General features: G+C 49.9%; 1 protein-coding gene across 4 annotated transcripts in view; it reads left to right on the plus strand.

Moving 5' to 3' along the window:
* The window catches only part of LOC118770857 (rho GTPase-activating protein 21-like), an 82,661-nt gene extending 61,057 nt beyond the window's left edge, over nucleotides 1–21,604 (plus strand). For 2 of the 4 annotated variants that reach the window (XM_036518601.1, XM_036518603.1), the window contains 18 exons: nucleotides 1–549; nucleotides 6,804–6,950; nucleotides 7,277–7,379; nucleotides 7,477–7,522; nucleotides 8,760–8,885; nucleotides 10,538–10,837; nucleotides 11,307–11,371; nucleotides 11,693–11,841; nucleotides 12,344–12,486; nucleotides 12,963–13,118; nucleotides 13,349–13,427; nucleotides 13,748–13,821; nucleotides 13,905–13,994; nucleotides 14,414–14,539; nucleotides 14,655–14,696; nucleotides 14,982–15,096; nucleotides 17,594–17,625; nucleotides 18,621–21,604. The exon at nucleotides 1–549 is cut by the window's left edge and continues 1,096 nt beyond it. In XM_036518601.1, the coding sequence (XP_036374494.1) occupies nucleotides 1–549; nucleotides 6,804–6,950; nucleotides 7,277–7,379; nucleotides 7,477–7,522; nucleotides 8,760–8,885; nucleotides 10,538–10,837; nucleotides 11,307–11,371; nucleotides 11,693–11,841; nucleotides 12,344–12,486; nucleotides 12,963–13,118; nucleotides 13,349–13,427; nucleotides 13,748–13,821; nucleotides 13,905–13,994; nucleotides 14,414–14,539; nucleotides 14,655–14,696; nucleotides 14,982–15,096; nucleotides 17,594–17,625; nucleotides 18,621–20,153 (3,875 nt within the window). In that variant the 3' untranslated portion in view covers nucleotides 20,154–21,604. The remainder of the gene's footprint in view (nucleotides 550–6,803; nucleotides 6,951–7,276; nucleotides 7,380–7,476; nucleotides 7,523–8,759; nucleotides 8,886–10,537; nucleotides 10,838–11,306; nucleotides 11,372–11,692; nucleotides 11,842–12,343; nucleotides 12,487–12,962; nucleotides 13,119–13,348; nucleotides 13,428–13,747; nucleotides 13,822–13,904; nucleotides 13,995–14,413; nucleotides 14,540–14,654; nucleotides 14,697–14,981; nucleotides 15,097–17,593; nucleotides 17,626–18,620) is intronic. The other 2 variants (XM_036518602.1, XM_036518604.1) reach the window with 1 other exon arrangement.
* Nucleotides 21,605–22,119: the final 515 nt, after the last annotated feature.

Below are 22,119 nucleotides of genomic sequence, written 5' to 3' on the forward strand. Positions count from 1 at the left end.
CGGCGGACGTCCCGAATCACGCTGGGCCGCAGCCTGTGGGGAAGGGCGCTCGCGCGGAACCCAGCCCCAGCGCCGCAGACACGGGCAAGGACCAAAGATCGGTCACGGTCAACCACCTGGCCCACAGCACCCAGCACCTGCGGGCCCGGGCTGAGAGCGTGCAGGAGGCGGGGAAAGAGGCGGGGCTGTCCACCCGTTCCGCCTCCTGCTCCGCCTCCTCCAAGGCCCTGCCTCCGAGACAGCAGGGTGGCTCCGCCCCCTCCAGCAACGGCTCTGTGTCCATCAGGGCCAAGCCCTTGGCCCAGGGCGGCGCAGAGACGGTGGTCCTGAGAGAGAAGCCGCCGTTGGGGAGGCCCGTCCCTCAGCCGCTCCGCCACCCCTCCTACATCCTGGCCGTGAATGACCCAGAGGCCGAGGCCTCGCCCGACTCGGTCTGCTGGCTGCCCAACGATGCCCGGCGTGAGGTACGGATGAGGCGGCTGGGCGAGCAGCGCCAAGCGTCGGGCTCCGGCAACCTGGACGAGTCCCTGGACTCCATCCCTTTCATCGGTAAGCGCCACTCCGGCCGCTCGGGGGTTGCCATGGAAACAGTGCTCGGAAACACAGGCGGGGGGAGGGGGGGAGTGTTGTGTATGGGGAGGGGAGGGGGGTTGGTGGCGTGAGAGGGATAACAAGCTGCTTGATGGCAGTAGTGATTTGCAGAGATTTGTGGGTAAAATAATTGGGTGGTACAGTTGATTTGAGGAAGAGGTAGTTAAAGGATGAAGCATTTTTGAATAAGATGCAGTGCAGTACACACACCATTAAAGACGGTCATGACATCTCCCTCCTTCTGGGGACTCATTCGTTCAGGCATCAGGGTGAAACTGTTGCTTCTCACGTATGTGTTATTAATTAGAGAAACCAGATATAACATACTATTCAAGCATCTTCTCCTTCAGCAAGTTACAGTTGTTTTGCTTTTGCTTTATTTTTAACATGCGTAGTATCTGACAAAGAGTTATACATCCTTCCCTGAGGCACCATTACAGTCATGTATATGTTTAAAATGCAGCCTTGCCAAGTGCCTCTCCTCCTGTGTTGGTGGTGGGTGCGTGACCCAGTCAGGCGTAGGCGCACTGCTGTAGTGGTTTGGATGTGTCTGGCTGCGGGGTGTGAGTGTGGATCTGCAGCGTGGGCGTTCTCTCTACGCCCAGCCTTACGCCCGGGGCCGCCTCCGGGCCAGGCGGGCACAGTCCGCATGAGAACGCGGTCAGACCCCAGCGGCTCCAACTGGAGCTGTTCGAAACCCAGCTGGATGAACCGTCAGCGGTTCAAACACTCCTTGTCCTCAGCTGCGAGGGGGGGGCATGCGTCTCCATTTCATATACCGTCAAGGTTTGGAGCGCATTTTGAAGGTGGTGATAGTGAGGCTTCACGAACCCCTGAATTTGGTGGAAACCTTATAAGCTAGAAATCCCAATTTGAACCAGTCATAACATAATGTTCTTCTACGGAGAGAGTTAGCAACTGACAGCGCACGGTAGCTCCACCCATTTTGGTGTTGAAATAGCTTCACCGTCCAATCACTGCGCTTTGATACCCGCACACAGGAGTTCCGTCTCCAAAGTGTATTTTAAACCCTCATTTGAGCTTTGATTATTTTACTGCCCTCATTAGCCTTACGCTGTTTAGCCATCTGTCTGTGTAGAAGGCGGCAGACCCATATAGATCCAGAGCAGGCTGTTGTGCCAAGGTACAGCAGTGTGAAGTGAGATTCCTCCACAGATGGTGGAGTGAATATTTTATTTTTTTTTTTTTACCAGAGTGAGTGAGTTCAGGTGCAGACCAGTGTCACACTATGTGTGTCTGTCATTGTGATATATCCTTGTCAGGGCTTTAAAGCTTCAGGGCTAACCTTCTCCAGATGACAGAGATGACAAAGAAGACAGAATTATTTAGTTTCATTCATTGACATAGATTAAAAAAAACAACTCTTATCTTATGAAGTGTCACACATGCTTAGTTAGTTTGTCACGCTGAGTTGGCTTGTTCTGTATATTGAATTTGACTCTGTGACCAAGCTCCTAGTTGCTTTTGAGATTTTAATTTTCTCTTTCAAATGAATGAATGTGTAAACTGTTTTTGTTCAAGCTAAATATTTTATTATTATTCAGTAACCCATGCCATTATCCAGGGCAGCCTACATATCTTACATTTTATACTCGTGTCTATTTATACAGCTGGATATTTACTGAGGCGCTGGGAACAGAACCTGCAGGCTTTGGATGATCAGGATGATCCCTGAACATCAGTAGCAGCCTTCTGTAAACCACCTGGATTATTTCAGTCCCTGTCTTTTTGAGAGTGAGCTGTATAATAGTTATTAATTATTAGTATTACTGATTATTGAGTCGTGCTTGGGTTTGGGCTGAGAATAGGAGGAGTACTTTTTTGTTGTTTCTGCATTATGTTATTGGCATTTAGCAGACGCTTTTATCCAGAGCATAGGTTAGTTTTTTTTTTTTTTTATACAATGTTATCCATTTATACAGCTGGATATTTACTGAAGCAATTGTGGGTTAAGTACCTTGCCCAAGGGTACAGCAGCAATGCCACGGCGGGGAATTGAACCAGCAACATTTCGGGTACAAGGCTGGCTCCTTAACCACTATGCTACACTGCAGCCGTTTTCTGTAAGGGGTGCTTTGAAAACAGGCCAGCGTTAAAGGAGCAGAGTTGTCTGACCACTGGGGAACCTCGAACCGTTGGGGGACATTTTCAAGCAAAAGGATCGATCAGTCCTCAAAGCAAAGACGCCATTATAGCGGGGTGTCACTGACCTCAGCCACTGCATGGAACAAAGGACAAGAACAAGAAAGCGCCAGGTGTGGCCGCAGTGACAGCGTCTGCGAGACTTAGGGAAAGGCATTTAACTCAGACAGGGTGTTCACTGCAAGGCCTTGCACCACACGTGCTCATTTGCTATAATAATATAAATTACAGTCAAGTTCCAGTCCAGCGCAGGGAGGGAGAGGCTCGTACTAGCCCACATACCGAACTGTGAGCATTGATGCCATTACATAATAACCACAGACTCTGGCAGCACGTCTTACACATGAGAAAAGAAGCAGAGAGAATGTTCTCAGCAGTCAGCTGTGGAAAGTAACGATCCCTGACAGGATGTTCCGAGGGGGGATTCGTTCGTTCGGTACCGTCTGCCGCTCTGCACTTCCTGTGTCCTGTTTTGCCGGGGAGGTGTTTTTGACACGCCATATCACTTCCACAATGCTGGCTTTGTTGCTTGGGGGGGGGGGGGGGGGGGGGTTGGAAAAAGGCCCGTGTTTTCTTTGAGGAGCAGCGGAATGGGACCCTAGTGTCACGAGACTGTCGCTTCCTGTGTCGAGACAGACGCCCAGTGTCTTGTTGCTCTGAGTCACCTTTTACGTCAATGTCATATCTCTGTTGCTGTCTAATTATATGGACGGAGGGAGTTTGCTGTTTGAATGTGTATCAGAGATCTGATACACAATCTGATATCAGAAATACATTCTGGTATCATATAATACGTAAAATGCTTATCAGAGATCTGATATACATATTCTCGGGAACACTTTTATTGATATACATATTATTCAACAAATTTAATAGACAGAATCTGTCTTCAAAGGCAGGAGTGGGTGTGTGAGAGGGAAGCACAGGGGAGGTGGCTAGACGCACATTGAATTGACAAATGTGGTGCATGCCTAGTCTGTCCAACTAGGTACGTTCCTTTAGCTTTGTTATCAGGTACTTGAATTGAACACTCTCTAATTACCTATACATGCTAGAATCATTGTAATATAAACTAGTAATACTGGTACTTTTTTTCCCCAAAACAGGCCTAGATGCTGTCTAAAGAGTGGCTGCTATATCTGCAGTTAGGTGTCACCCCAAATGAGATGTGTTTTTCTAAACAGAGCGATATTTAAGCATTGGGTCTTATACTCTCTGATATGGTCTGGAATGTTGCACAACCTGTTGTGCGGTGTAAAGTTCACCCGTGATAAGTTGAATATTAACTTGTGCACCGTGTTCTGGGAACCAGGTACACTGCAGCCCGCCTCCTGTCAGAACACATTTCACTGACGCGCGGCCAATCGGACGGACTCGCAGCACATGCTGAAAGGCGTGTGCTGGTGGGAGCTCTTTACCGGGACGTTACTGGCCCTGTCATCTCATATTCGTTGGTGAGGGACGATCGCTCGTTTCACGCCCTCGCGCTGCACCCGGCCCTTTTCATTACGGGTAAATTGGTTTCCCTTTTCATTTGGGCAGAGCGATGCTCCCGCAGGGAAGGGCTTAGGAAATGAACTCCTCTGATGTCCGTTGGTGGAGGTGGCTGGTTCAGTCGCTGCTGTTTGCAGTGTGATGTGAGGGCAGGAATCCACAGATCAGACCAGTCCGTTGGCCTGTGTGGGTGTCTCCCAGGCCGTGTCTCATGTGCATCTTATTAGCAGGCCTTCTCTATGACTCATGGAATAGTCCAGGCTCTCTCATTCAGAGTGACTGACGTAGGTTACAGTTACATGTTACCCATTTACAAAGCTGAATATTTACTGAGGCAATTGTGGGTTAAGTACCTTGCTCAAAGGTACAGCAGCAGTGCCCCAGCAAGGAATCGAACCAGCAACCTTTTGGTTGCAAGCCCTGCTCCTTACCACTATGCTACACTGCCACCTATTATTGTATATAACTGTTAGGTGTTTCATAAGCACATCTCTGTATCTCAAATCAAGCCCAGATTGATGACGTCTCACTGATTCTTTTAGTACTGCTTCTCTTGTCAGGGAAGCAGTAAGGTCCCTATTGTAACAGTACTAAACATCTAAACCACTCATTTGTTTTAACCACTGTATGCGCTGCTGTTCTTATAGTTCAGGGTCCCACGCTGTTCTCAGTGCTCCTACATGCTGACGCTGTGTGTCATATGCTGCTCCGCAGAGCACTGTTGTCTCTGACAGTGCATTTATTGATATTTTCAAAGAGCGCTTTTTTTCCCTCTTTAATTCTCCGGAACACCCGGAGGCATGCATTAACAGGAAATTGAGGGCTTGACCCCTGAAATGGCGGAGCCTGTCGACTTTCTCTGGCTGCTCTCATCGTTCGCCCTAGTGTTTGATGCTTGGGATGAAACTGTGGCCCAACATGGCTGCCCGGCAGCGCCGTGGCAACAGGTGCAGACAGCGCCATCACGTGGAGCCCCAGGGGGAGGTCCGGTCCTTCCTCATAGAAGAGTGGACAAGTGTTCCACAGGCCGTCCGGAATCGGTGAGGCGTTTGAGGAGGGACAGCATGTCCCCATTTGCTGGAGGACAGGGCGGAATGCAGCTCACTCTCGGAGGGGTGCGGAAGACACTCTACTGGTGGAGACACCAGGGGAGGGGCGTGTCTGCACAGGGACAGCCCCCTGCCTGGACCGTGAGGGGCGGTGCCTGCAGCTGGAGGAGGCGGGGGCTTGCGGGTGGGCAGTGCCCGTTGGCGGGAGACCGCGGGAGGCTGTAACTAGGCCAGCCGCTTTAAATTTAGCTCCCAATGCCCCACGGCAGCGTGGTGGAACTTCACAGCTTTGTACAGCGAGAGGACTGAGGGGAGTTTAGAACTTTTCTGTTTCTGAAAAACGGGACGTGTCAAAAAAAAAAAAAAAAATCTGTCCTGGTTCGCGGTACCTCTGGCGCTCGGAGCCGTGCGTGGCTGCAGTTTTTCAGGTCATGTTTGGAAACGGAGACCTTGTTTTAGCTGCTGTGCCAGGCTGTTTGCTGATGCTTTATCATAACCACGTTGGATTTTCCACTTTAATTTGTTCAGATTATATGAAAGGCCGTTTTCTACGGGCAGTTCTTTTTATCTGAGAATTGCTTTGGCGCAGGGGTTTTTTCTGTTTATCCCGAATATGTAATACGCTGAAGTTACTGTAATCCCGAAAGTACATTAATGAAATGCGCACTTGTGACAATGCAAGAGCAAACAGCTTCACTTCTTGCTGTGAACATAAATTCATGCCCACGTATCTCGAGCGTTTATACACCGCTCTGTAGAATACACAGGCCCTTTATGCTGGGTTGTTAATGCAGCTCTTCTGTATTTACAGTTCACAAGCGCACTGCTCTGACAGATAGTTTGGGGCTTTGTCATGGTATTAAAGCCGGGCCTGGTGACACAGTGCCGTCTGTGTAGCCATAAAGCGGCTTTCTTATTTGTTTGCTCGAAGATGTGATGCTCGCCACATTTTTTATTGTGGGATTTATTTGGCTGAGTTGATCGGTAGGGTCAAGGAGAGTGTGGCGGTTCACTTTGGTTCAGTGTGTGAACCGTAACCTCTCCCACGTCACCCTGAACTCCCTGTCCATCCATGAACCGGCTAATCCACAGCATGCTGCTGCGTTGCAGCATATCGAAGCAAAACCACAGACTTGTTTTTGATGGAAACAAAATCAGAGACTTCTCCTACTGAGTGGAGATATGAACCAGTTTTGTGCTTTCAGAATCTAGCTGACAAATCGACTGTACCACCCATTTCCGATGTTGAATTAGCTAGTGATCCTCTAGAACATAGTAGATTGGTTCATTACCGTTTTAATCCAAAGTTAAGGTACAGATGCATCTGCATTTTCAAATTTATACAATCTGCCTACCATTAAAGAGCAGAAGATGCCTGCTAGTGGTTAGACTGCAGGTGAAGCCAGGTGCATTGTGGGATGCGTGTATACAGCATGAGGGTTGTGATGAAACAGGGTGATGACTGTGGCCGCCTGATGTGTGTGCGTGTGTGTTGCATCGTTCCAGACGAGCCCGCTAGCCCTAGCGCTGACCATGACGCCACACACATTCCAGCTTCCGCCGTGATATCTGTCACTCCCGTCATAACTACAATCCCCCCAAGCCCAACCTCCCCATGCCCCTTCATGCGACGCCAACTGTCACATGACCAAGGTAAGCGCTGGCGAGGTTATGGCGCCGCCGCCATTGCTCTTTGCGATGATGATGATGTTGCATGTGCTGAATTCTGGGTAGTGGAGTTTTTGTAAGAAGCGCGGGACAGATGAACGATGGCTTTGACCGTGCATTAGTGAGCAAAAGATACAGTCTTGTATGAGCAGCAGCTCGGAATACAAGCTTACAGAAGCTCCACTATGGCTGTACATTCACATGTCACCATGTCACATGACTGCTGTGCAAAGCTCACATACCCGCCGCCATGGCGACGCAGTCCTTCATGCTGTCGCTCTCTTGTCCTCCCCTGACGTCCGCCCCTGAAGACTCCCTCCGTAACACCATCTTGGAGTCGCAGTCAGGTACCAAAACGGAGCGGTCCAAGTCCTACGACGAGGGGCTGGACAACTACAGAGATGAAGGAAGAAGGTAAGTCCTGCTGAAGTACCCAGGGTGCCGCGCTTTCGGCCCGATCCAGTGCTGGCACCTTCGTCTAATACGAGTCTCTGTTCCCTCCTCTCCACAGCAGGTCATCCGTGAAGCACTTAACCAGCCTGAAGGGACTGAGAAAGGTGAGTGACTGTATTACTCTGTACAGTATTCTGGAGTATTACTGTGTATAGTATTCTTGAGTATTACTCTGTGCAGTATTCCTGAGTATTGCTCTGTACAGTAACAGCCACGCTTAGTTTTACACTTAGTTTACCTTACAAACATTATTTCACATGGAGGCTCTGGTCAGGGCTGGAAACAAGAAAATTGGTAAATATTGGAAAAAATACAGGGAGGGTGTTTCATAGGACAACCCAAGTGCAGCAATCTACTTGTCAAAATATAACGAATCATAAAAAGAAGGTACAATGTTAAATGAAGATAGATTGTTTTTATACCAAATTTGTACATACAGGTACATATTATATGTATGAGACGTGTATAAATACACCCAACAGTTTATTCTGCAAATAGCAGATATATCTACATGTAAAGATTGGGGAACCAGGTTGTTTTGAAAAATACTGGCTGTTTGGCTAAGATGGATGTGTCAGCATGTATGTTTATATTTGTGAGAATTTGACTTCCTGCTTTGCCTGCTGGCAGGTGTGAAGCACTAAGCGCTAAGCACGTGGCTTTTACAGCTTAAAGCATCTGTGATAAGAGTCTTTCCTCTGAGCGAAACTGGGAATAAATTCACTGGAGTCTCCACTACAGTTGTGGCAAGTCCTTCAGAGTTGCATCACAACCCAGCTTAAGCCTTGAAGCCTTACAGAAGCTTACAGAAATTACAATTTGTTTCTTTATGAATAAGAAATTTATGATTAAATTTATTTACTATTCCATCCGTAGGTTAGAAATTAGAAATATCCAAAACCTAACAGGGTGAGGGATTTTGCTGCTGGTGAAACAGGGCCCCTGACAGAACAGTCACTTTTCACAGCCACCAGCAGTTTGTGCCACCCGGAGCAATATTCTTTTGGCACAGCTCCAATCTGATTGGCCGACGTGCTTCCACCCGGCAGTGGCAGGGGGTGAGGGAAGGGGCAGGGCCTGCGGGGTGGGGGCGGGGTCAGAGCCCACACACACGAGGAAGTGCTCCAGGCAGGGCCCTGCCATCCGCTTTCCTCCGGGCAGTGGGGAGTCTGCCACCCCCCCCTCCGCCTCGGACACATGCGTGGCTGCGCTCCACACAGGCACGACATGGGCAGCCCGGCTTTGGTAATGCAGGATAGGGCCCTCTCTGTGATCCCCCTTCTTTGTAAGGCAGCGTGGCCCTCCCCGGGTGGACTGTAACCCCTCTGTGTTTGTATTCAGGCCCTGGACGGACACAAGTCCTCAGATGATTCCGGATCCAGGAGGGACTCTTCCTCGGACGTCTTCAGCGATGCGTCTAAAGAAGGGTGGCTCCACTTCCGGCAGCTCAACACAGACAAGAGCAAGGTGTGTGTGTGTGTGTGGTACCTCCCTGTTTCTCTCTCACTCGCTCTCTCGCACACACACACAGACACACACACACGCCCGCTGGAGAAAGTAATGACACCACTGTCATCAAGAGTCAGGAATAAGCCAATTCCAGCTGTCCCTGTACGGGTTGGATGTGCTTATATAGCCTTGGTTAACAGTTGCTGATTGTTGCATTTCCACTGTAACTATATTATTAGAACATCACAGCTGTGAAAGGTGGGACAGCTACCTTTCCTTTACCTGAGGTTCTGCTTTGTAGGACGGCTACCAGAGTCCAAAGCAAGAGACGCATAGCACAGGGTGATGGGCTTCTAGATCAGTCCTCCTCTTGCCAAGATTATCAGCGAGGAGACTCTTGAGAACAGCTTTTTTTCAAGAAGTTCAGTATATGGGTCAGCTCCTTGCGTCCCAGAACCGTGTGTTCAGTAAAAAACACGCTCTGCAAGTTAGCGTGTCCTCTTTACCGTGGCGGGAACGACTCCAAAACGAGGAAGATAAATGACCGCGCTGAGGGGAACTGGAGCTTCCGCATTTGCCCCCAAACATTTAGGGAAAGGCTTCTCGCGCCCTCCCTAGGAGCTCGTATTTAGAGCACGCAATGCAGATAAGAAGCGGCTTTTTAAAGTCCCACAGGGGAGCGGACGCCGCGGCGCTAACACAAAAATCCACGCTCCTTTGATGTCCTTTTATGAAACGGCTGTCAGCGCGTGCGCTGTCTGCGAGGTCCTGCTTTCCGCAGCTTTAGCTCAGGGTGGCTCAGAAAATCTCCACACACACACACACACACACACACACACACAGAGACATGCGTGCATGCACAAAGGGAGAAGTCAAAACGCCAGGGAACAATCTGTAGCTGAAGAGCAGAATATTGGTGGAATTCGGACGTGCCTGCCCGTGTAGTGGAACGTGCCGTGATTGCGGACATGCTGAATGAGGTTTTGTTCGTGGCTGGGCTTTCCGGGGGAATGGAGGCACATTATTTTCCGCACCCACACACTGACATTTTTTTCGGCTTCCTAACGCGGTTGTGAGAGCCGGGGGGGGGACTGTAGCTATAGGCTGCCAGCCCTCTCTGCTTCAGCTCTCTGCCAGATGGTAAAAGATCCCTCTGCATTTAGACTCCGGCTGTCCCACAATGCTCTGCTCCGTGTGCTCCAGTGTGTGTGGAAATGTGTAGAGTAGCCATCACCCTTATAACAAATATCCTCTTTGCATGGGCATTACTATCCTGTGTGTTGATCATGAAATGGTCGTCATTTCTGCCTCACGCCCACAGCCTCACCCATGACAAAGGCTGCTTGTACACTTCAGAATAGTCAAGGGCCAGACACTGAAAGGCGTTTGTGTGTAATTTACTGTATTTTGTATTAACATGTTTGTGTTTGTGTGTCTCTCTCCTCTTCTGTTTTTCTTTCTGTCAATCTCCCTTTTTTTCCCCCTCTTTCTTCTCGCTCTCTCTCTCAACCCTTCTTACTCATTCCCTCTCTCTTACCTGCCCTCTCCCTCTCCCTCTCCCTCTCTCTCTCTCTCTCTCTTACCTGCCCTTTCCCTCTCCCTCTCTTCCTCTCTCTCTCTCTCTCTTTCTCTCTCTCTCTCTCTCTGTCCCCCCCCCCCCCCCCCCCCAGCGCGTGGGTGGGGGGATGCGCACGTGGAAGCACATGTACGCCGTGCTGCGGGGCCACTCCCTCTACTTCTACAAGGACAGGAGGGAGGGGATGGCCCACGCCGCCTCCCAGTCCGAAGACGAGCCCCAGCCAATCAGCATCAAGGCGTGCCTGATCGACATCTCCTACAGCGACACCAAGCGCAAGAATGCGCTGCGGCTCACCACCTCGGACTGCGAGTACCTGTTCCAGGCCGAGGACCGTGAGGACATGCTGTCCTGGATCCGGGTCATCCAGGAGAACAGCAACCTGGACGAGGAGGTGGGCGAGGCTGCTCCCTCTACTCCCTGCCCCCTCCCAAAAAAGACGCCTTTCTCTAGCTAGTGTCAAGGAATCGCCTTGGCACAATAACGTGGCTGTTTTGGCAGTTGAAAAGGGATTATTTGTAGGTGGTAAATACACACAGGACAGATTAAGAGTTCATTACCCACACCTATACTTGTGTAGCTCAGTGAGGCATTCATAGTCAAGCGATGAAACGCAGGTGTTGAGTATTGGTCCTCAGGCCTCTCTCTGGGTCATGCTCTTACATGTACCACTGGAGCTCAGATTCAGCATGTATAGACAGCAGAACGGTGGCATAATGATTTTGCCTGGACCCCTGGCTGTACGGCGTCTCCTCCACAGCACTGGAATGCTGCCTGTGGTTATGTAAGGGTGCTGTGCTGGAGCGTGCCGTGCAGATGGGGCTGACGCCGTCCCTGTCGCTGTTTTTTTTTTTTTTTTTTAGAACGCAGGTGTTACGAGCCGGGACCTGATCAGCAGGAAGATAAAGGAGTACAACACCATGATGAGGTGAGTGCTGGGGAGAGGCGGCGGGGAGACTGGGGGCTCGGTGGCATCTCCACCCTGCCTCGCGTTGTTCACGGCACTCTGTCTGTGTGTCGGGCAGTGGTGTAGCATAGTGGTAAGGAGCAGGACTCATAACTGATAGGTTGCCAGTTCGATTCCCTGCTGTAGCACCACCGCTGTACCCTTGGGCAAGGTACTTAACCCAGAGTTGCCTCAGTAAATATCCGGCTGTATAAATGGGCAGCATGTACCCTATGTAAGTCGCTCTGCATAAGAGCGTCTGCTCAATGCCATTAATGTAATGTGTCTGTGCTTGTGTTTCAGCTCCCCCAGCAGTAAGACGGAGCCCTCCCCCAAAGCTTCCCGCCAGTCCCTCAGCATCAGGCAGACCCTCCTGGGAGGGAAGGGGGAGCCCAAGGCCCCCAGCCCCCACTCCCCCCGGCAGGACTCGGAGAGGAAGCCCCTGCACAAAGGTACGAGCCCAGCGTCCCCTCTGTCCCCGACTCTGAGACATGCTGCTGAAGGCCCTCTCTGATCGGCACCCCGGCACACCCGCCTGTGCTGCAGCTGTTCAGCAGGGAAAAGGGCAGTGGCATCAAGCTATTTTTGTCTGCATCCTGTCATTCCCTTTTTCTCAAATCGTATGACTTCTGGCTTTGATTTTGAATGGAACAGAGGGATATTTTTTTTTATGAAGACCAAAACCCAGGGAAAGTGATTTGTTGGTGCTGCCAGATTGGTTTCCTAAACTGACCTGTGCTTGGAACCCCCCCAACCAAATGATTTCCTTGGGGTTTGTTTTGAGAGTCAGTTCACTCTTTTTTTAAGTTCCAGTTATATTATTATCTATAGCTCACTGTCTGAGAGAAGTTCTGCTGTTGGTGTGCGTGTCTGTGCATGCGCATGTGTTTGTGTGTGCGTGCATGCGTGCGTGCGTTCTCATACAAGCGTTAGTCATTGCTGACATCCCCCCAGATGATACCAGCCCGCCCAGGGACAAGGGTGCATGGAGGAAAGGCATCCCAGGACTGATGAGGAAGCCCTTCGAGAAGAAGACCCCCCCAGGAGTGACGTTTGGGGTTCGCCTGGACGACTGCCCCCCGGCGCAGACCAACAGGGTAAGAGCTCAACCCCCCCGTTGGCTCCTCTCCCAGAACCATCAGCTGTCCAGTCAGCCAGCGCTTCTTGCTTGGGTAGCACCCGATTATCTGTAGTGAGAAACAGTATTGATTCTGCAGTCTAAACATTTGTGCTACCAGCTTTACGAGTGTGTGTCTCCAGATGGTGGAATGCCAGGTGATGTTGCTGGTGAGATCAGCCATAGTGAAAGCCAATTTGTGTCACTGCATTTCCTGTGTGTGTGTGTGTGTCTGCCTCTCGTGGTGATGGTGTGTTTCAGTTTGTTCCTCTGATATTTACAGTGATTTACTCTGTGGATTTAGTGATTCAGGCCTCTGATTGTGACAGTGACACTGTATGTACTAGTGATTCTGTGGGCAGGCTTCTTACCCCTGTTTGTGACAGTGACACTGAGTATATTTTCCAGTTTGTTGAAGATGATAATTGTGTGTGTGTGTGTGTGCATGTGTTGCAGTTTGTGCCCCTGATCGTGGAGATCTGCTGTAAGCTGGTGGAGGAGCGGGGTCTGGAATACACCGGCATCTACAGAGTCCCCGGCAACAATGCTGCCATCTCCAGCATGCAGGAGGAGCTCAACAAGGGCATGACCGACATCGACATCCAGGACGATGTGAGTGTCCCCGACATGCCGGGAAACCTGAAGCATAGCCCGTCACGGCCAGCTTTCAGCTGTCATTTATCCCTTCTCTCTCTCTCTCTCTCCCTTTCTCCCCCACTCTGTCGCTGTCTTTTTCCCTCTCCCTCTCTCTCTCTCTCTCTCTCTCTCTCTCTCCCCCCCCCCTCCCCCTCCCTCTCTCTCTCTCTCCCCCATGCCTCACTTTCTCTCTCTTCCCTGGACAGAAATGGAGGGACCTCAATGTGATCAGCAGCTTACTCAAATCCTTTTTCCGGAAACTTCCCGATCCACTCTTCACAAACGGTAAGATCCTGAAGCTGTCCCCTAGGCTGAATCAGTACTGGTGCTCCTTTATTTTCCAGTCAGTCTTGGCTCTGAGTGTGTTGTCAGTGCGTTGGCATAAATCTGTATTTAAATGAGGAACGTTGGGAGAAATACTGCTTTTGGATTAAAAAAAACATGGCTCCATGTTTTTTCCTTCAACTGAATTTAGTTGAAACTGTCATAGAGTGCCACCTAGTGGACAGCATTGACCTCGTACCTCATTACAAATTCGTCTCACATGTACATCCAGTTCCCTTGTCTATGACTACATTTAATGTTCTTCTCATCTCTTTTAACAGAAAAATATGCAGATTTTATTGAAGCCAACCGAACAGAGGATGCAGTGGAGAGATTGAAAGTGCTGAAGAGGCTGGTGAGTTGACCTCACTGCTGAGAGGAAGGGGGTTGGTTTCTTTTTGAGAGCAGACATGGGTGCTGACCGTCTTCTCTCTGCAGCTCCATCAGCTTCCTGACCATCACTATGAAACCCTCAAGTTCCTCTCCGCTCACCTCAAAACCGTGTCCGAGAACTGCGAGAAAAACAAGGTAGCGTCAGACTGCAGCCCACCTCATTCTGTCCTGGGGGCAGAGACATGCCGAACGAGTGAAGCGCATTATCGGTGCCAGTGATGAACATCAGCCTTTTGTTTTTTTTTTACTGTAGCCAATATTTCAGCTAAAATGTTGCCATTTTTATAGTGTTTCTGTACTGCTTTTACAGATGACCTGTGTTTCAGGGGAGTAACAGGATGGTATATGAGGTGTGTGTGTGTGTGTGTGTGCGCGCGCGTGCGTGCGTACGTGCAGAGAGAGAGAGAATATGAGGTGATAATGTGTGAGAGTGAGGTGGGGGTATACATTTGCTTATGTGTTAGGTCACTCTGTGTCTGTTAAAGTACATATGGGACCAGTCTCCTCGTCACTCATTCCCTGTCTCTCTCACTCTCCTTCTCTCTCTCTCTCAGATGGAGCCACGGAACCTTGCTATTGTGTTTGGACCAACCCTGGTGAGGACGTCCGAGGACAACATGACCCACATGGTCACTCACATGCCCGACCAGTACAAGATCGTGGAGACACTCATTCAACACGTAAGAGCCAAATAATGAGCCAAGGCAACAAGTGCCACATGCATTTCCTGCCCTTTTAAATGCTGTGCGGTAAACCACCATGCTAAAGCTAACATTCCTCTCTTCTCTCTTACAGTACGATTGGTTTTTCACAGAAGAAGGCGATGAGGAGCCGACGGTATGTACGGGAGAGGTCCCTCATAGCAGAACAGGGCCTGTTCGGCCGTGCTCTTTAGAGAAATATCGCTCAGGGCATGCACTTCTACACTGCCATGCTAACAGCACAAGGGATGCATTTCTCTGATTACAAGCACATCTGAGGATATCAAAGCTGGGTTCGGCTAAAACATACAGTCAGAAAGTCATCTTACGGGCTGACGTCCAGCAAGTAGACAAGGCTGCACATTGAGCGTCCATCCAATTCCTCCATCTCTCTCTGAACCCCTCTCCCTCTCCTCTCCAGACTGTTGTCCAGCAGGAGAGTGCCGTGGAGTCCCAGCCCGTGCCAAACATCGACCACCTGCTGACCAACATCGGGCGTACGGGGCCGTCCGCCACCTCACCTGGCGATGTATCAGGTAACTGGCCCGGATCAGGCCGTCTCTGGGGTGGGTTAACTACGCTCTTTTACTACGTTCAATCACAGTAAGGAAATGTGTGACAGACTTCTGTAATGCTGACATAGAAATGGAAGGTGTTGATTGATTGGAACAGAAATAGCAAACAAACTTCAATTCAGGTGGATAGCGTGTATCTGTGATGCAAGTCAGTGATATTCAGCCGTCAGGAAGATAAGTGATAAGCAGCTGCCATTTGCTCTTCATGAGATACAATGTGCAGATGCCAAGCAGGCTGAAAATGTCTATGTGTTTGTAAAAGCAAACTATTTTAGCTATTTTGCAATGGAGAAATGTCATGTTATCCATCTTGGAAACTGGTTGGAATAGTTTGCCCTGTGTCTAGCTTTCTTTTTGTATATTGACTTATGTTACGTGATCATGATCTTTTTTTTTTTTTTTTTTTAAATTGATTTGGCCCAAGCGGCCGTTAGGTTTGGATCATTTCAGCATTTTACTCATCGTTTCTGTTGCCGTTTCCATGTTTGGATTCCTTCACTTGCCTCTCATTTTTCCCCTATTCCTTTTCGTTCCCCGCCCCTTGGTTCTGTACGGCCTTTTTCCTTTTCCTTTGAGTCAGCCCATGAGCGTGAATCTGCCTACTGTTGCACTAACCCGGCATGTTCTTTCCCAAAAAAACCAAACGATGACCCCTCTGTCTCTAGTGTTTTCTCCCCCTTGTCGCGTGTCCAAGGGCTGCTCAGCACTCACACATACTGATCTCGAAACAGGCCAAGTGGGCGGAGCCTATCACTCGGTGATGTCACTGGTGGACTGTGTAATGTCTTTGACGGACAGCTGGGACTGTAGGAAGAAGGACTGTTGTGCCCCATGTAGCTGCCTAGTCTGCAGAAACACCCGATTCTTGTAAAGCCAAACCGACAACAACAAAAAATGGATATTGTCTTCTTGTGGTTGTACGTCTATATTTAAGAATACTTCAAACGCGCCGAGCCGATGTAATCTCTCAAAGCCTCTCTGCTGTTTCTTGTTATTTCTGAAGCAACCCGTGAGGAGAAATAGCATGGTATGGACTGTGGGTTTTGTAACCAGTCATAGCATTCAGTCATATGTCTCAGGGGGTGTGGTGGGGGGCTATGCTGGCTTTATGCTCTTCTTGCCTAAACACATTCAATTTCCTAAAGAAAATAAGTCATACTTCATATAAGTCACAAAGCTGATGAATGCCAATTCTTCATGGATTAATTAAGGGCACTGGTGAGAGTGTCCCAGCTGGCTCTGTAGAGGACCTTTCTCCTCCTCTCCTGTAGAGGCCGCTGTTAGCTAGCCCCTTTCTTCCCTCCTGTCATGTCTGGCCTCTGTGGTTCCCCCCCCCATGGCCGCTCTGTAGTTCATTCTGCATCGCGTCACTACCTCACAGCCCCTTACAGCACACACCAAAACACCACAGGCGTTCTGTAACAGCCCTATAAAGTACACACCAGACCACTACAGTCACGCTGTCACAGTAGCATACAGTACACGGCAGACCCTCAAGTTGTGCAGTCACAACCCCATACAGCAGACAACCCCCCGTAATTCACTCTGTCACAACCCCCTATAGCAAACAAACCCTCACATTTTCTCACAGCCTGTTAGCAACACACACAGACATTTACTGCACTGCAGCCTCATAGAGCACACACACACACATTTACCGTTACCTAAAACTGCATTTCACATGGATTATATGATTGATTTTTAAATTTTACATGATTTAATTTGTCAATGCCCCACACCTCTGGTTGAAGATACTTACTACCTCAAGCTATGTTGGGCTCACCTGGCTCAGTGTCATTATCAGCAGGCCAGAGCTGGCAGGAAGGGCTTTATTTCTGCCTGACTGTGACATTGGAAAGTTTGCTTAGTTTCATAGAGATTTATTTTACATTTCTAATGGTGCTGATTACCCAACACTCCTCACAAAATATAGCGGAGGCAGTGAGTCAAGGTTTACTCTCATACTGCAGTGGGTGTCAGTGTGAGGCTGCTTAAACATCTTCCAGTCCATCTTCATCTCCAGTTGGCCTGTATTACAAGCACCACATTAATAACAACACACTTACACTGTAAAAATGGCCGAATCCCCCCCAAATCGCCCGATGATAACTGTAGGCGCCCCTCTGTCCCTTGGTGTTTTCTCAGTTGGGAAAGAATGCCGTCACTGGTGGATGTGGGTTGGGAGTGTAACGTAGTGCTTTGGTGGACTCGTGTGCATGTCATGCTGGCTGTCGTAGTGAACCGTACAGAACATGGCTCTTTCCATTCTCATTTCCTCAAAACTGTGGTGCTCACTCGCTCGCTCTTTGTGCTGCGTCCATCTCCGTGACTCCTGACCTCTGCCCTCTGACCTCACGTGGTGCTCTCTCTCTCCCTTTCTCACTCATCCGTGTTGAAGAAGTGGGCGTGGCCTGGCTCGTCTCTCTCATACGCTCTCTTATGTTCTCTCCCTTTCCAGATTCGCCCACTAGTGACTCTGCCAAATCTAAGGTGAGTGTTGGCCTCCTCCCATTGGCTGTGCAGTCCTCTGCTAGAGGGGCAGGTGAGGTAGGTGTTCAGGACACACCCCCGCCCCACCCCCCACCCAACAGGGCCACGGGGTCCTTGCGGAGGAGAGCTGCCTGTACACCAGTCTGTGTTGTGTATTCATGTCTGCTTTAGATCTGTAGATAGAAAAATAACAGCATCAGAGGATCAGATGAATTCCTTTTGATGTCAGTATCAAAATGCATCTCTCTAGTTCAGGCCCAGCGCACTCTCTTACAGACGCAGTAACGCGCTTCTTTCTCTTACTCTCTCTTAAGAACTGGTGGCAGAGTGATCAAAGGCGTTAGCGGGGTTTGCTTGTACGCAGAGAACTCTGTTAAATACTGCGCTCTGCTATTGGCTGTGCTCAGCGTGCCTTTCATCCCTGCGGTGGAAGATACCCTCACCCGACGGCAGCGCATCGCCGGCATCAGCCTGCCTGTAGCTTTGATTGTTAATGCGCTAAGCTCGCTCTAGCCCTCCGCATCTCATCTGAATCTCTGTACCACGGAGGGCTCCACTTTATCCGCTGTGTCACTGAAGCCACCTTTAGGCTCACTGAACATTTCACCTCATAATAATTTTAGTCACTTTTAATAGAGACAGGATTTCCTACATTCCTGTCTCAGATGACATGGATATGAAACAGATAATAAAGTTTTCCTATGCAGCTGGAATGGTTGGTCCCGTAGGTCTTTTGAGCCTGAAAAGATGGCTGCTTGTGGCATCAGTATAAAATGCCAACCCTCCACCTAGTAAATGAATTGGTGCCCAGTGTGCCAACCTCAAGCGCATCTTCCATTGCTGATAGTAGCGGCTTAGCATTGTGGCGATGGTGCTAATGGTCCTGCTCCCAGAGGGATGGGTAGAGCGCTGCTTGTCTGCAGTGGCGGTTTGAGGCAGGGTGTGGTGGCTGTAATGTGTGATGGCAGGGCGCTCACCGTCTGCTGTGTCTCCAGCAGGGCTCTTGGGGGTCTGGCAAGGACCAGTACAGCAGAGAGCTGCTGCGCTCCTCCATCTTTGCTGCGGCCAGCCGCAAGCGCAAGAAGCAAAAGGAGAAGCCGCAGCCCAGCAGCTCGGACGACGACCTGGATGGAGTGTTCCTGAGAAAGGAGCCTCCCCCGGGCCAGAACCACAACCCAGGCCAAACCCGGGACGGCCCGGGCCAGACGGAGGCGGAGAGAGAGGCCGGTACGAGCGAGCGGAAGGAGAATGGCAGAGAGAGTGAGGAGAAGGAGGATGGCAAAATCTGCGAGGCGGAGCCCGGCGGCAAGAAGGAGCACAAGAAGCCGATAGCGATGAAGGAGAAGACCCCCTCGCCCTCCCCCAGCCTCAGCCAGCGTGTGCAGACGGCCCGCCAGTCGTCCTTGTCCGAACCCGTGTCGCAGTACGACGACGCCACGTCCGACCTGGGCACGATGAACAGCACCAGCTCGCAGGCCTCGGTGCCGAGGGCGGGGCACCGCAGGCGCGGGCCCGACCCGCGGGGCAGCGAGGCGGTGGCGGAGGTGAGCTCCATCACCTCGGACTACTCCACCACCTCCTCCCTCACCTTCCTGACGGGGGCGGAGTCGTGCGCGCTAAGCCCCGAGGTGCGCTCGGTGGCGGAGAGCCGCGGCGACGAGGCGGACGATGAGCGCAGCGAGCTGGTGAGCGAGGGCCGGCCCGCTGAGACGGACAGCGAGAGCGACTTCCCCGTCTTCGGGGGCGGGGCCCCGGAGCTGCCCGCGGGGGACAGGCCGCAAGAGAAGACCCCGCCTGTGGGGACGCAGGGTGGCACGGCACCCAATCAGGACTCCCGCAATGCAAACCCCGCCCACAGACCGGCGGAGCGAGACGGCCCCACCCGCAAGAAGTCCCCGCAGCCCAAGACGGACAGCGAGTCATCGGCTGAGGGTGGGCGGAGCGACCGCGAGTCCCGGGGCCTATCGCGTGTGCTGGACGCGGTGAAGGGGCGGTCCACGGGCAGCCTCAGCTCCTCCTCCCGCAGCGAGTCGGAGAAGGCGGAGCCGCCCTGGAGGCTGCGCATCACCGAGCGCCTCAAGTTCCGCCTCAAGACGTCGGCGGACGACATGTTCGGCGTGGGCACGCCCAAAGCCCGCTCGCCTGAGGCGCGCAAGAAAAAGAGCATCCGCCGCCGGCACACCATGGGCGGCCAGCGGGACTTTGCCGAGCTGGCGGTGGCCGGTGACTGGAAGGAGCCTGAGCTGTCGGCCGTCGACCGGCTCAAGCCCAAGTGCAGCTCGCAGGACTTCTCCATCCGCGACTGGATCGTCCGGGAGCGCGGCCGCACCGGCAACACCGAGGCGCCCCAAACTGCTGCCACGCCCCCCTCTGCATCCGCCCAGGACAACCTCCCTCCCCCCGAGCAGGTGAACGGGGACAGCCCCCAAAACAAAAACAAAGCCCCCCTGAGCTTGGCGGCCGACGCGCACCCGCACAAACTGTCCGGAGCACAAGTGGTCCGCTCACGATTCTATCAGTATTTATGAACCGTCACACATACTGGCACGCAGTATGTGGTTGTGTGTTTGTGTATGTACATATATCAGCCAGGATTACTGCACATTAGTGTTTTTACTCACACAGGGTGACAGCGACAACGTACTGGAACATATATGGAGTTTGTGTATCCTCATTTTAAAGTGACATACAGCAATGACTTTGTACTCCTGCATTGAGGTTAACCTCTTTTAGTCAGACGTAAAACCCCAGTAATACTGGAAGACAAGGAGGCCTTTAGTCCCAGGGGGATGGTACATTGCATTACATTCATTTACATTACATTACGTTGGTGTAATGGATGGTGTAATGACAACTAGATTAACGATGGTAAAAATCACTTCCTATAGGTCGTAACACACAAACCGGGCCCATCAGAAAGAACCGGCTCCGGTGTCTTAAGTATTACTGAAGAACCATTCACTTTATGCGTAATTAAGGGTGTTTTAGAGGGGAGCGACAGTTTACTTTGTCCCTCAGTAACCCAAAGGAGAATGTATATGCTTGCTGTTCCACCGACTAAAGCTTAATTGCTGGTTACCCAATGGCATTCTAAAGTGTACATATTTCTGTCTGTACTTGAAGTGTGTTCCCATTTCTGTTCAGCCCCAAATTTGGGCTGCTTTTTCTGTGCTGTGTGCTGTGGAAACCCTTTGCAGTGCGTCGTAACAGCCAGACACTGTGTCCGCCAGACGAGAGCAAAACCATGCGTTTCTTTTTTTATACATTATATATATATATACACTTCTAAACGACAGACGAGAACAGAACAACTCCTCTGATGCAATACTGTCTACATCTCTCCTCTGCGTGTCTGCGTATTGTTGCTTTCCCCACTTCCTGTCGTCAGATCGCAAAAAAAAATAGAAGAAAAATAAGGATGATTATACCTGAAATCATGTTTCTTCTCAAAGGAAAGTGCCTCATATTAATTATTCGCTTCTGGGTTTTAGTTTAGGGTGCCATATTGTCTTTCGTTCGAAACGTTGTAAAGATGTTCGTACTGTGAAAGAGGTTTTACCTACAACTCATGCAGTAAATTTCACAGGTTTTAAACAGGCAAAACAAGAGCTTCCATTCCTTTTTGGCATTCCACTTGGGTCTTAACGCATTTTATACATCCTGTTTTTCTTTTTTTGGATTTTAATGGAACTTGAATTTTAAATATTTCTGTAAAATAAGTAACTTAAGTGTAAATATGTCATGTTCTAGCTGCTTTTCTTTTTACTCCATCGAATGCCAGACTTTGTAAACTATTGTAACATAGGCATGTAGATAGTGTGCCTGGGGGTTAACTGGCCTGGCGATGGTTGTTCTCATCTCTGAACCTGCATGAAAAGGTGCTTCCTGTAACTGGACCATTCTCTCATGCCGTGTACAGTCAAACAGGGGGTCTGACTCCTAAATCACTGGAAATAAAACCCTTAATGTCACTGTGTGATCAGTCTTACTCAGTATGTATAACTGAAAATATGTACTGTGCTGCACATTTACTCATGTATACACATACATTACTGATTATTTAAAAGTGTACATTGGAATAAATTCATGCATGCTCAGACAAACTTATGAATGTATATAATGTTCCTACAGATTAACATGGGAGCAGAGTGAAATGTGTAATTTTTCTCTCTTCCACTAGGTGGCAGCAGTTGAGCATGTGCATACAAGAAGGGTCCATAGATTACCAGATACTGCTTTTAAACATTTGAGTTTCGCAGTCAAGAAGCAAATGAGAAAGTGCTTTCAGTGTAGGTTTGTTGTATGACTGATAAACAAATACAGCATACAAACACTGCATATTTACAGGTATCATATCGGATTGATCAGTACATACACATTTGAAAAAGTTTAAGTTCAATTTGACATTTAACAATATCAAATTGATATTGATATGGCATCAACTTAAAGAATTTTGCTCCACAGTGAAGTCACTGAAGAGGATCTTTCAAGCTT

This window comes from Megalops cyprinoides, chromosome 24 (assembly GCF_013368585.1).
Source record: "Megalops cyprinoides isolate fMegCyp1 chromosome 24, fMegCyp1.pri, whole genome shotgun sequence".
Taxonomy (NCBI): Eukaryota; Metazoa; Chordata; class Actinopteri; order Elopiformes; family Megalopidae; genus Megalops; species Megalops cyprinoides.